Source organism: Benincasa hispida, chromosome 8 (assembly GCF_009727055.1).
Source record: "Benincasa hispida cultivar B227 chromosome 8, ASM972705v1, whole genome shotgun sequence".
Lineage (NCBI taxonomy): Eukaryota > Viridiplantae > Streptophyta > Magnoliopsida > Cucurbitales > Cucurbitaceae > Benincasa > Benincasa hispida.
Window position 1 is genome coordinate 35,551,212 of NC_052356.1, and position 14,467 is coordinate 35,565,678.

At 34.1% G+C, this 14,467-nt stretch overlaps 2 protein-coding genes across 7 annotated transcripts; one reads left to right on the forward strand and one right to left on the reverse strand.

The window, feature by feature from the left end:
- Positions 1 to 2,245, reverse strand: LOC120084030. The gene is made up of 4 exons (XM_039039934.1): positions 2,015 to 2,245; positions 1,713 to 1,961; positions 355 to 618; positions 1 to 246 (listed from the first exon to the last, which is right to left on the reverse strand). Exons 1-4 carry the CDS (start codon positions 2,243 to 2,245, stop codon positions 1 to 3), a joined length of 990 nt encoding a protein of 329 aa, XP_038895862.1.
- Positions 2,246 to 3,311: 1,066 nt separating this feature from the next.
- Positions 3,312 to 8,112, forward strand: LOC120083557 (liprin-alpha-2). Of its 6 annotated transcripts, none has more exons than XM_039039367.1 (8): positions 3,313 to 3,510; positions 4,817 to 4,876; positions 5,149 to 5,251; positions 5,884 to 6,460; positions 6,818 to 6,950; positions 7,147 to 7,314; positions 7,408 to 7,513; positions 7,625 to 8,112. In XM_039039367.1, the coding sequence occupies exons 1-7, from the start codon at positions 3,349 to 3,351 to the stop codon at positions 7,462 to 7,464; spliced, it is 1,260 nt and encodes a 419-aa protein (XP_038895295.1). In that variant the 5' UTR covers positions 3,313 to 3,348; the 3' UTR covers positions 7,465 to 7,513; positions 7,625 to 8,112. The 6 variants fall into 6 exon arrangements, with proteins under 6 accessions (XP_038895296.1, XP_038895295.1, XP_038895294.1 ...); XM_039039370.1 differs by adding an exon at positions 3,929 to 4,062 and having other exon boundaries at positions 3,340 to 3,471; positions 7,408 to 8,112; XM_039039369.1 differs by adding an exon at positions 3,929 to 4,062 and having other exon boundaries at positions 3,378 to 3,510; positions 7,408 to 8,112.
- Positions 8,113 to 14,467: the final 6,355 nt, after the last annotated feature.

Here is a 14,467-nt window from a genome sequence, read left to right on the forward strand (position 1 = left end):
CTAAATTGATGGCAAGTATAAGCAAGTGTTGTTTGATGTTGATTGGCCAAATAAGAAGTTAACATCTGTCCACATTGGCTTGTATTCTTTATATTGTCCAAGCACGTAGTCAGTAAAGAAGCGAGAGTCCACCCAAAACCTCATGTGTGCTTCGTGATCCAACAAGCTTGCCACTTTGCCATCCTTCATTTCAAGACCTTCTAACCAGATCTTAGAAGCGATTCCCTCTGGCTCCATCAAAGCATCCTGGGAAAGGGAAGATGTAAATACATGGTTGAGTGAAGAGTAATTTCAACAAATATGTGAAATTTTCGTACCATGAACTCAAATCAATCACTGTGAATCGATACTTGCACAGGTCAAGTTTTGAGTGCAACTTCTAAATGCACATGCATCATTGGCCTGATGAATCTCTGTATTGACATGTTCGTTGACATGTTCTTCTGCACTGGTTTGAAGGGGATCTTCTCCATGGTAGGTTTCTTTGTGGGTATAAGGGAGATCTTCTGCACTGGTATGATGAACCTTTGTATTGTTACCATAATCAATATTATTATCACGAGAAATCCCCTCATTATTGTCCCCCTCATCATGATGAGTCCTTATATTATTATTATCCTGAACAAATCAAACAAAATATTCTGTTAAGCGAGGTAATCGACTAAGAGTATCTAAACGATCATTTAATAATCTTAAATGACCGTCTATATTTTCTAAATAATCATTTAAGAATATGTAAACGATCGTTTATGATAATTTATGATTGTTTAGGCCTATCTAAATGATCGTTTAAGATTACCTAAACGATTGTCAAAGAATATTTAAACGATCGTTTAGAAAATATAAGCAATCGTTTATATTATCTTAACAATCTTCTTTAATTTCCTCCCTAAGAACCTTGTAGGATTTGGAATGACGATGTCTTTAGGACTTCTGCTGCCTATTTGATGTTTCATCACATGCCCTCTTACCCTTCAAGGGTTTAGTCTGAATTGGTATACATGGTTTTGACTCTATGGGGTTAGTCTGAATCGACATACGTGGTTCCGATTCTATACATTGCATATTTACAGGCTGATTTACATGGGGTTCATGCTCTTCGTGCCTCCTAAAGAATTTGTGAGTATCGATGGAGTGTTCAACCCCTTCGATCCTTCTTTCTCCAACAACATGAACCACATTAAGTCATTCCAGTCGGTCTTCTTTGTACCTTATCTCATTTGCACTATAAGTGTCAACACAACAATAGTCTGTGCATAAACAAATGAGCAAGTCAGAATGCTTGAAACTATAAACAAATAAGCAAGTTAGAAGCGATAAGTTACTTACTTTTTTTGGCTAGAGAACTTTATTGTTTGATGCTTTATAAGATGTAGCACGAGAACAAGTTCATCTAAGAATTCTAGGAATTGCAACCTTGCTGACTTTGGTGGCTATGAACTTACTTGACGTGGATAAAATTTCGTAAGCCCAAACCTACGATATGGGAACTTTGTTATAAATCTATAACACACAGGTTTAATGTATATTAAAGTGAATCAGAAACAAAAGTACATATGTGGAATGCAAGTGCGAATCCCTTTATACAGTAATATGAGATATGGTGATTATTTTCTGCATTCTTTGAATCATATGCCTCATTATTCCCGTACATGATAGTCCTCATGCTATTCAATGTATTTATAAAAGAGAGAAGACTAGTCGTAATGTACAAAGACTTCATGGTCATCGACAATCCCAAATATATTCACATCAAATTGGGTTTTCTTGTCTTTTTCAATCATTACCATTTCAATGAATAGTGCCAATGCAACATTGACAACATCTTCGTCATTAGTAAAATTGAACTTCTCGAATGTGGTCTCCACATCCTTGCAAGAACTATCCTTTTCATTTGGGTCCTTCAGTCCAAGAATTAGCTCTCGTAGCCTTTCACCATTTTTTCTCTTTCTACTGTTTCCCTAGTCGGCCACAACCCAGTTATCAAGTTATAATCATCTTGGGAGAATGTTACCTTCTCCCCTAGAATGTTGAATGATATAACGTCTGGGTTCACATTCGTTACCCCTCTTAACAGAAAATGGTGTAAAAGTTGTCCATTAAAAACAAGATCTATATCTAACAATGGACCATTTCCTATAAGTCTCATATGTTCTTCTGTCAACTTATTCTTAATCACAGAGGTAGTTTTGTGGACTTGGTAAGAGGCTGTAGCAGGGAAATATTTCTCTGCAGGGATGATCATCTTACCAATCTGACAAGCATGTACATTACAACAATTAGTAAATGATCGCATAACAAAAATTAAACGATCGCATAACACAAACTAACCGATCGTATAATAGATATATCAACGATCACGTAACAGTTAGCTAAATGATCGCATAACAGATAGCTAAACAATCACACGATATAAACCTAAACGATCACAAAATAAATATTTCAATGATCGCTTAATATTCTCTATTTGACTGTTTAGTAATCTCTATTCGATTGCTTAATAATACCTAAAAGCTCGTTTAATATTCTCTAAACGCTTAATATTCTCTATACGCTCGCTTAATATTCTCTATCCGATTGCTTAATATTCTCTTAACAGTCGATTACGAACGAATACGCGATTAAACCCTAAAAGATAGTCAAACCTCGAATACATGCATTCTTCAAAGAGAAGAGTCTCATACCTTTCAGATCACGATGATGGTGGCAAGTGCGTAGAGAAGACCGGCGAGAAACTTGCGAGGAGTGCTCGGCTGAAGTTTGGAGAGAAAATGAGAGCAAATTTGAGAGAAAATTCTTCGGAGAGAAATACTTTGAGAAGGAAACGAAGGAAATGAAGGGATCTATCATTGTAAAATATTCCTAGAGGCACAAATATCAAACAGTCTGATGTGTTTTTCAATTGGGTGTAATTTTGGAATTTCACAAAGGCAAAAGATCAGTTGTATAAAAATTTTTAGGAAGAGGTAATTGGTAAAAGCTTTTGGTTTTTAGGTCATTTTGTGAAATTTTCCACTCTAAAGACTATTTATGAGCCTCATCAAATCGCAAAAACTAAATTCTAATATTTTCTAAACCATAGAGACCAAATTTATAATTAAACATAACCTGAAATATATATCTTTTTTATTTTTTTGGGTTAAATTCCTTATTTTCAAATTTATATTCAGGATATTAAGTTTATATTTTGGGCCTTTGAGGCCCAACCATATAAGTATTTAAACTATCAAACCGGCCCAAATCAGTTCAATTCAATTCCACCGTCATGATTCATGACAGCTTAAAATCTCCGCCATTATTTTGGCTGTCGATGGGACCCAACCATAATTGGAAACCAAATCAATTTTGATGCATTTCTTTCTGACTGTTGATGAATTGCTTTCGAGGATTCAAATTCGTTTCTTTATACGTTTTCTGCGAGCCATTTTTTTCAAAGTCGATCGGAAAATACGAAATCATCGATATTCTCAGGTACTCATCCTTCGGAGGATAAAGTTCGCTTTCATTAAGGTACTTTCCCGTGTAATCTTTTTCAGCTTCCGGTAGATAAAAGCAAAGTATTGTTCATTGTTCCATATGCTTTGCGTATGGATTACTTGGTTAAAGTTTACTGAAATTTGTTGAACGGATTTTTGGCTTGTTGCGATGAATTTGTTGAACCGTATTATCCTATATCTTTATTGGACCTGTAATTGTTTGTCAGCAGGAAAGGGATGGAGGTATAATTCATTTTCTTTTTTCCCCAGCTGTGGACCTTTTTTTGAAAATTGAAATTGACATTTTTTTTCTTTTGTTCCCATTTCTGAATGGAAACTGTAGTTGGGGTTTCCCTTTTATTCTCTTAGCTTCCTTATGGGAATTTGTTCATGCTCATGCTTTAGTAATAATTTTGTGTTTTACGTTTTTTCTGACGGTTTTAGATGTCCAGGTACTTGTCCTTGTCGCCTGTGCATTCCTCGTATGTCTAAGGATTCCATTTCACCAATGTTGAGTCGCAGGAGCATTAGCTATAGTTCATCTGATTTAGAGGAACTTCTAGAGATTGAGTCAAGATGTCGGCAGGTATATTGTCTGTGTACTTTCTGAAAGTTTGTCTTGAGACACGAGTTTGGAAATTAAAATTACTAGAAGTGGTTGTGTTGCTTCAAGTTGTTGGAAATATCCTTCTTGTGACCCGTATAACCAGTGTTTTAAAAAGCCCTCTCGGGCACGCGCCTAGGCCCAAGGCGCAAGTCTGGCGCCTTGGAAAAGCGAGTCTCACAAAATAAGGCATGCCTTAGGCGCACGCCTTTTGTGAAGCCTCAAAGATCAAAGCCCTGCGCCTTGGGGCTTTTCAATTATTTTAAAAAATAGTAATAATTAAGGATTTTCCTCTTTGTTAACTAAAAGGATCAAGTTTACCAAACTTAAATGCAAAATTTCTTGTGTTTTGGGTCCCTTTTTTCCATATTTCCACTTTAATTATACTCTCTCTTTTTAATGTAATATTTTTATATACAGTGCGTCTCACAAAAAAAAGCCTGCGCTTTTTTGTGCGCCTTGTGCCTAGGCTCTGGAGGGCCATTGCGCCTTAAGGCGCCTTGGGCATTTAAAAACACTGCGTATAACTTCATATTCCTCTTGGGAATTTTTTTGATGTCTGTAATATTGGCTCAAGTTTGGTCATAAAGTCCCTTTGTCTTAAAATAAGAAAAGACATTAATATTCCCAAGTATTATATGTGTCCTGTATATTTGGGCAAATTAGATAGATTTGTGCCTTTATCATCTTCTTTAAGTTTTTTTTTTCTTTAATTGGTATCATTTTAATTATGCAGCTAAAGAAAGAAAAGGACACACTAATACATTCACGGCCTCAAAGCTTTGACCTGATAAGAGTAAGTTTCACGCTGAATGTTTCCCCTTTTACTATGCAGAATGTGATGGGTAATCTTGATATGCTCGATGTTTTTTTCATCTCCTCAGCAGCTATTTGGATTAGTTCGGTGAATTGAGATTGTTTTAGTATTGTAACCTTATATTCCTTTTGCATGCCTACTCAGTTCATCTAAATTGAGCACTTGAAACATAACATAGACATTTCCATTACAATCTAGAAGAACGTTGTGACTTTTTTTCTTTTCTTTTTTTTTTACTTCATCTGATGCAGCGGCTGGAACTACATGTGAACTCCTTATCAGAAGCAAGCAAGGAAGACAAGCTACGCATTGAAAGCTTGGAGAAGGAGTTGACAAACTGCACTCAGGAAATAGGTACTGGAAGTTGTCTGTAATGGTAATGTGTTAGGGACCCTTCTATTTTGGACTCTTGTAAATGAACATTTGAGGAAGCTTTTAAAATCATTTATAGACTAAATTGATAAGTCTATCTTATAAATTCAGATATGCATACATATGCGCGTGTGTATATAAATTTAGGTTTGTTAGATGGTGTTTGATGTAGACTTTTCTAGCTAAACGCTTTTTCATTTGAAGTCCATTGGAAGAGTGTGTGCGTGCGTATGTGTTTTAATAATTATTATTTCTTATCAACCCCTAGGATTGGAGTTTAGGACTCGTCCTTTTCTTCCCCTTTCAACATTTCTTATGTCCTACAATTTTAGCGATATTAAATTATGAAATTATTTGTTCTTTTAATTAATGTTTTGTTTTGGTGACATTTTTTAATGTGGATAATTTTTTCGGCCTTAAGCGATCGTTTACATTAAGAGCTGACATGTAGACTATTATTGCATTTTCTGGTCGTTAATGATTCTAAGAAAATGATGATTGTTGAATTTCTGGCATGGTTCAATGTCTCTGGCAGCATGCTGTCCTCCATTTGACGTCATATTCATTCTTATGAGTCTCTTTTTAACTTAGTCCAACAACAACATTCATCACAGATTACCTGCAGGATCAACTATGTACAAGGAACACAGAACTAAACTACCTTGTAGAACACGTTGAGAACCTCGAATTTAAATTAGTTCACATGGAGCGTTTGCAAGAAAAGGCTGGCAAGTTAGAGGAAGAGGTGAAGCGTTCAAACTCGGAGTATCTTTTCTTGATGCAGAAATTAGATGACAAAGAAAAGGAGCTACAGGAATCAAATTCGATCATAGAAAAACTTGAGGAGTCTATCTCGGCTATGACACTGGAGTCTCAATGTGAAATTGAGAGTATGAAATTGGATATGGTGGCCATGGAGCAGCGTTACTTAGAAACTAAGAAAGTCCAGGAAGAAGCTCTTAATTTAAATGATAAGATGGATAGATTGATTGAGGAGCTTCAGAATGCACAGAAAAATGTTAAGTCTCTGGAGAGAGAAAATAAGGAACTTCAAAGAGAGCTGGATATGTCAACAAGAAATGGCTCCACATTTTGTCGAAGTGTTGAGGAATTGATTGAAAACAAGGAGAGATCACAAAATACTGTGAGGAATGACCACGATAGCAAGTTAACATCATTACTTGAGACTAGGTACATATGATATAACTTTAAAATCCACGGCCTATGCCTCTGGATTTTAATTACTTTGGGAAGTGTGTTAGAACTTCATTGTTGACCATATGTGTTGGTGCGTAACACTCTTTTCATCACAATTTTCTATGGTTGTTGGTGCCTTGGCAGAGTTTTTTGTTGTTTGAATACTCCGTACCTGCTTTCCTTCCAAGTTATAAATAACGACCCTTTATCCCAGTGAAGAATGAAATCTGGATTACAACTTATGACTTATCTGGTCCTAGAGAATCCATTAATTCACTTTCGAAAATGCTAATTCAGAAGTGGATGCAAATTCTTGCCCTGCCATTTACATAATATTATTTTTTATGACAGTTGTGGCGAAGTCTTAGGCCAACTTCTTCCAAAATTAGCAGTTGCACTATTTGCAGATGCAAATTCAGAAGTCAAAATGGATGTGATGGCAAAGCAGATACAAGATTATGAACTTCTTGTGATGCAACTCAAGGTATGATGCATGCTATGGTCTCTGATATCTTATACACAGATGCAAGATTCTCATGGAGACCCCATTTCCTTTTTTCTAATTTTGAGCTGTCTATAGAATCCAGTTGGTTTAGTTAATTGGTTCTTCTTCTAGGCAATATGATTCTGCTTATTTGAAGCCTCCAGGTTTTAACGTTCTAGTGGTCGACACTTGACAGGAGGAGTTAAGAGAGGAGAAGTTGAAAGCAAAAGAAGAAGCAGAAGACCTTGCTCAAGAAATGGCTGAGCTAAGATACCAAATTACTGGTTTGCTTGAAGAAGAGTGCAAGCGCCGGGCTTGCATTGAACAGGCGTCTTTACAGAGGATTGCCCAGTTAGAGGCACAGGTATTATGCCTGGGTTTGAAATGTCTTATATCCCACTTGAAGCACCATATCTATTTACTATCATTATTTGAACTTACAGCTTCTTCTTTATAGGTTCTAAAAGAACAAAACAGATCATTTCCTGTTGCAAAGTGCATGCGGGAAATATAATAGCTTGCGCATCGATTAAAAGCTGCTTGAGAAGGAATGTAAATAAGAGGTTTGCATTGCTTACTAATGTCATCATTCTCATAACCTACCTCTTTCTCATTTGTTTGCTCCAACACATCCTTTGCAATGAAGTAGCTTACTTTCTGAGTGCCTTTGGTAGAGCCAGAGGACTGCTCAATTTCACAGCAAAACAAGACAATGACTCCTATATCTTCCTCTTGGTTTTCCCAAATGTCGTCGTCTTGATTTGAAAAATTTTGCCACCCAAGTTTGTAACAACTACACTCGGCCAATTCAGCTTCTTTTCAGCAAATAAACATGCATTTGAAGATGATGATAAAGAAAGAAAGTAGGTTCCATAAATGGAGTTCTGCTATTAGGTTTTGCTCATTTTTTCTGCATTCAGGAATATGAAGTAGATTTGCTTTGCACATTTCTTTCTGGCAGCTCTGATTCTGAATCTTCGATCAGAGTGGATCTTTCTCAGGAGTTATGTGATGGAAACTTAGTGTGTATTAACTGTGTTGGTTTGTATTTCTTCACTGCTGTAGATATATACATGTGTTTGTATTTGAAGCAAGAATGCTGGGATTTGTGCATTTTGTAAAATGGGAAATTTTTATATGCACTCATTGCATGTTTTTTTAATTCCTCATTACTCCAAATCACCTTATTTTGCCAAATTAACTCAGTGTGTATGAAAATATATGAAATGATATATATATATATTACATGAAAACATATGAAAATCATATATAGCACAATGTATGTGCAACGGAAAGATATGATATATTCCTGCTTATATATATGTTTCATATGCTACAATTTCGTACATTTGGTTCTATTAAGACTAAGTCATTGTTGTCAACTCCTTTCTTGGGTCTCTATCTACTTGTTGAACTCAATATCCTTTCACTTTGTCACCTCGGTTCACTCTACGACTATAATTTAACCCGAACTATTTTTCTATATCATTTTAAAATATATCATATATACATACCAATGTCAATTCTCATTATAGTATATAACATTTACCATGATTACTTTAATATATTCTATTTTCAAAATATTGATACCGATAGAAGTTTTGAAAAAAATTATGAAAATTGATGGAAATTGATGGAAATTGTTATAATTAATTAATGAAAATTTCATTGTGGCTTAATTAGACTATAATTGACCATTTTTAGTTAAAGATTTAGACGTCTATTGTAAATGTATGTATAAATGTTGATGTAAGCACATAAGTTTAAAAAATGAAGAGAAAAATAATTACAAAATAATATAAAATTTAGAAATATTTTGAGATGAAATGATGTGAAAATTAAGAAAGTTCTGGATGGTAAAAAAAAAAAAAAACTCATATCAATTCAATTTTGAGGTGAAATGATGTAAAACTTTAATTAAAAAAAGTTTGAATGAGGTTAAAAATAAAATAGAATATTTTTTGTGGTTTTTTTCAAGTTTAATTTCTTTAAAAATGAGATTTTTGGGTCGAACATAAAGCTAAAAATTGAGAAAAGTTGGAAATTAGAAAAAGTACCACATAAAAAAGGCCTAATCCTTTGTCGAAAATGACATTGGTGTGTGAAACTATAGAATTGTATGTAATCAAGACCATAAAATTGAAAAACAAGTTGGACTAACGTAATTAATAAAAAAAATAGAAAAATTTTGAATTTTTCTCGAAATTTCAAAATTTCATTGAAACGGAGGGAATCGAAATATCCTCGAAATACTTTTGAAATTTCGAAATTTCATCGAAATTGAGGGAAAAACGAACTTCCCCTACGAAAATTTAGCTTTTCAAAATCTCGAAATTTCTAACGATGATTCTACTTGAATTTTCACATATTTAGTGTCTAATATCAAAAAGAGAGATCCCATTATCTTCTGTATTCACTCATAGATAAAAGGTTACCCATGAATATATATTACATATTGTCGTATATATATGCAATCATATAACTAATATATGTGTTTTATTGTAAATATAATAGAAAATAAATGCTCATTAGATGCTCATGCTTAGTGTCTATTGACCATGTATCATGCTCCAATTTTTTAAAATATTATCCATGTGCTTTGTAAATACTCATTCTTAGTATCCATATAATCCACCTCCTACTTCCCAAATTGCTTATACTGCCTTTGGTGGATTTTGAAAGACACATTGGACAAATTTCTTACAAATTGGAGAAAGTGGAGAAATTTGAGAATTTTCTCATTTCTTATTTTGTCAATGTATTTTATTTTATTTTATTTATATATTATGTTTTATTTATTTATATATTTATATATTTTATTATTATATTCTATTTTATTACCATCCGTGTTCCCGTTGTGTTCCTCAAATTCACAACACGTTATCAGCATGAGCTCCTGTTGTTTTCCCCACTAAAGGTAGGTCATAAAAGTATATCGGTTTTTTCCTCTTTGTTATAATTAATAAATTTAATGTTATTTTGCATATTCAATATCTATTAAATTTCTAACATCAATATTTTATGATAGTACTACCATGACAAATCTCACAAAATTAGAATTTGTTGCCCTTGATATTAACGATAATAATTATTTGTCATGGGTACTTGATGCTGAAATTCACCTGGATGCTATGAATCTTGGGGAGACTATTAAAGAAGAAAATACAACATTTAGTCAGAACAAAACAAAAACTATGATTTTCCTTCGTTATCATCTCCACGAGGGATAAAAAATGAAGTATCTTACAATAAAAAATCACTGTATCTTGTGGAAAAATTTGAAAGAGAGGTATGATCATTAAAAAACAGTTATTTTTCCTAAAGCTTGTTATGAGTGGATGCACTTGAGGCTACAACATTTCAAATCAGCAAGTGATTACAACTCCGCATTATTTAAAATTAGTTCGAAATTGTTGTTATGTAGAGAGAAAATTATTGATGCTGATATGTTAGAGAAAACATTTTCTACTTCATGTCTCGAATATGCTCATGCAAAAGTAATATCGAGAGAAAGATTTTAAACAGTATTCTGAATTAATTTCATGTCTTTTTATGGCTAAACATAATAACGATTTATTGATGAAAAATCATGAATTTCGACCAACTGGAATGACACCATTCCTTGAAGTGAATCATGTGAATGTTAATAATTGTAGTCAAGGTTGTGGTCGAGGTCATGACCATGGTAGAGAAAGAAATAATTATTATTTTTGTGATGATCGCCCTAATAATTCAAATTTCAAAAGAACCATGCAAAATGATGATCACAAAGCAAAAACTCCACAAGATAAGACTTCAAAAAGTATTGAAAATAAATATTTTCGATGTGGAATGATTGGGCATTGGTCACGTACCTGTCGTACGTCAAAACACTTAGTTGACCTCTATCAAGCCTCCCTGAAGGAAAAAGGGAAAAATGTGGAAGCAAATTTTGCATACCAGGATAATGATATATTTGAACCATCCCATATGACAAATTTGGATGTGAAAGACTTCTATGAATCTTTTGAAGAGAAGATTGACGTAGTTGATAGAGTATCAAGTGTTTCTTTTGATTTTGAGAATATCTAGACTTAATGTTGTTGTTGTTGTTGTTTTTTTTTTTTTTTTTTTTTTTTTTTTTTTTAAATCTATCTTCATTTTTTTTAGTAACTTTTGTGTATTTTAAGTGTTATTTTTCTTATTGTAATTATTTTCTTTTATTGAAGAAACTTGGATCATTTTCATATGTTGGGTGACTAAAAAAAAAATAAAGATGATATATGTATGACAGACAAAGCAACTACATATACAATACTTACAAGTAAAAAATATTTTTCCAAACTAACAATGCTGAAAGCAAAAATTAATACGATATCAGGTTCTGCAAACTTGATCGAAGGTTTTGAAAAAGAAAATATTATTTTTCCTAAATGAACAAAATTCACAATTGACAATGCATTGTTCTCTAGTCAATCAAAGAGAAATCTTCTAAGTTTTAAAGATATACGTTGCAATGGTTATCATATTGAAACTGATAGTAAGAATAATGTGGAATATCTATATATCATATCTACTGTCTCAAATGAAAAACGTATATTGGAAGAGTTGTCCGCTTTATCTTCTGGACTATATTATACTCATATACGAGTAATTGAAACATATGCAATAATGAACTTGAAGTTCATGATTCCATACATATTTACAATTTGACATGACTGATTGGGTCATCTAAGATCTATAATGATGAGGAGAATTAGTGAGAATTCAAATGGACATCCATTGAAGAGTCAGGAGATTCTTCAATCTAATGAATAATCATGTGATGCTTGCTCTCGAGAAAAATTAATAATTAGACCATCACCAGCTAAAGTGGGGACTGAATCACCTGTATTTTTTGAACGAATTCATGGTGATATATGTGGACCTATTAATCCACCAAGTGGACTATTTAGATATTATATGGTATTAATAGATGCATCCAGTAGATGGTCACACGTGTGCTTATTATCAAGTCGAAATCTTGCATTTTCAAGATTACTTGCTCAAATAATTAAGTTAAGAGCACAATTTTCTGATTATACAATTAAGACCATTCTTCTTGATAATGTTGGTGAATTTACATCCCAAGCTTTTGATAATTATTATATGTCAACTAGGATAAATGTTGAACATCCTGTAGCTCATGTTCATACACAAAATGATTTACCAGAATCATTTATAAAACGTTTGCAACTAATTTCAAGACTATTACTTATGATAGCTAAGCTTCCTTCTCTGTATGGGGACATGCTATTTTGCATGCAACGTCACTTGTACGCATTAGGCCAGTAACTTATCATAAATACTCGTCATTACAATTAGCTTATGGTCATGAACCAAATATTTTCCATCTGAGAATTTTTGGATGTGCAGTATGTTGGGATTAGTATCCTAATTCTCCCGGAGTCTCGTTGTTTGTAATTATACACATTGTTTTATGAATAAAATAATTGTTATTTCATTATGACATTTACTCATATCCAATAAACAAAGCTCCATGGTTATCTTATGTAAACTTAAGCATGTATATGAGATATACAAGTGCATCATGCCTTAAGTGATAATCTAAATAGGTATGTAGTATAAGGATTAAGGTAAGATACCTGATCCTGGTGACAATATGGATACGACTCGCTTTGTAGAGGTTTACAAGTGTTGTAAACTACTATAGATGGTAGATTCTGACCATTCATGTGGAGACATGCGAGTGGGGGTGTCCTATATAAAGGTACCCCGAATAGTGAAATTATTTTCTTTGGATATTATTATTAGAAATTCATTATATGAAACTCTATTGGATTTGAACTGATATTGCAAAAAAGTCATTTTGAGTTTTATGCATACATGTAGTAACGGTTCTTTACCCATCTTAGTAAGTCGGGTCGTTACAGTTGGTATCAGAGCCTAAGTTTTAGGTTTTGTAGACTGACTTATTAGGTAAGTCCAGATTGTCCCATTGGCCATTAGTGGATTCTTCTTCATCGCCATGTATGTCCTTTAAGAAAAAATCTCTAGAGTATTATGCATAAGATTATGTTGGTTTTATGATCATAATTGACATGCTTTTCTTGATGAGGAATTTGTTAAACACTAGTTGCACATGATTGATAGAAAATGGTATAAATTAGAGGAAGTGGTAGTCGTGGTCGAAATCCTGAAGGTCAGAATTAGGACTTTGAAGTTCAAAATATCCCCGTACCAGGGAATTTCCCATCGCCTAGTACCCTTCTGGCTCAAGGTTACCAAGATTTCCAACAACAAGTCAGAAACCGTGCCTCCGCAGACATAGGATCCCCAAGCCCAGGATCCTTCCACGTCGGGAGCGTAAAAGGTTGGAGCCAGTGGGTGTCAGAATGTTTTGGTAGCTCTAACCCCACTTGATGTCTAAGTTGATGAGGAGGCAATGGCAACATGAATTGGAGAAGCTGTTGCATCATTTTTTATGGGGAGGATACGAAACTAATCCTGGGTGGAGGATACCGAAATTGATGTTTGCCTAAGTGCTCTACAAGGAGCAATACCTGAGGTGAATACAGTTGGAGGCTATAATTTCAATGGGCAGAACATAAGGCATGACCCATTCAGTCAGACTTACAATCCTGGGTGGAGGGATCATCCAAACTTCAAATTGTAAGGACAGAATGAGCAGGCTCAGCCTAGTCATGGAGCTCCATCTGGTTCAAGTATGTCTTTGGAAGATAATATTAAAAGTTTTGTTGATAACTCTTTTAAATTTCAGTAGGATATAAAGAGTTTTCAGCAGGATGCAAAGAATGCCATTGAAGCTTTGGGGACCCAAGTTTCTCAACTAGCCACTTCTATGAGTAAATTGGAGAGACAGTCTGGCAAACTCCCATCCCAGCCAGAGTCTAATCTCAATGAAAATGTAAGTGCAATTACGCTGAGGAGTGGCAAGGAGTTGGAGCCACCTGCTGAGTCAGTGAAAGAGCCAGAGTTGGAAAACCCAGGAACTACTTCTTCAAATCCAATAATCACACCACCAGAAAAGAAATAGGGAGTATCTTCTCACCCTTATCCTCCTTTAGATGCTTATGTGCCTAAAGCTCCTTTTCCTTCCAGGTTTGCAAGGCCAAAAGAACCGATGGTAGACAAGAATAAGGAGCTTTTGGAGATGTTCAGAAGGGTAGAGATCAATATTCTTCTCCTCGATGCAGTCAAGCAAATTCTTAAATACGCCAAATTCCTTAAATACGCCAAATTTCTTAAATAGCTTTGCACGAGGAAGAGACAAGCAAAAGAAAATGAGAGAATGGTGGTAAGTCAATCTGTGTCTGCAATCCTCCAGAAAAATTTGCCTGAAAAACAGAAGGATCCAGGTATGTTTTCTCTCCCTTGTATTATAGGTAAAAAGAAAATTGATAGGGCCATATTAGGTGTATCAATAAATGTTATGCCTTATTCAATTTATCAAGAATTGAAATTAAAAGAACTGACTGAAACTAGAGTTGTAATTCAATTAGCTGATAGGTCTTTTA

Coding starts and splice junctions, on each gene's coding strand:
- LOC120084030 (XM_039039934.1), bottom strand. CDS start 2,245: ATGATCATCCCTGCAGAGAAATATTTCCCTGCTACAGCCTCTTACCAA. Junction 619..1,712: donor TCGATGACCATGAAGTCTTT/GTACATTACGAC, acceptor TGATTTGTTCAG/GATAATAATAATATAAGGAC. Junction 247..354: donor GCACTCAAAACTTGACCTGT/GCAAGTATCGAT, acceptor TCCCTTTCCCAG/GATGCTTTGATGGAGCCAGA.
- LOC120083557 (XM_039039366.1), top strand. CDS start 3,349: ATGCATTTCTTTCTGACTGTTGATGAATTGCTTTCGAGGATTCAAATT. Junction 3,511..4,816: donor TAAAGTTCGCTTTCATTAAG/GTACTTTCCCGT, acceptor TTAATTATGCAG/CTAAAGAAAGAAAAGGACAC. Junction 5,252..5,883: donor AAACTGCACTCAGGAAATAG/GTACTGGAAGTT, acceptor CATTCATCACAG/ATTACCTGCAGGATCAACTA.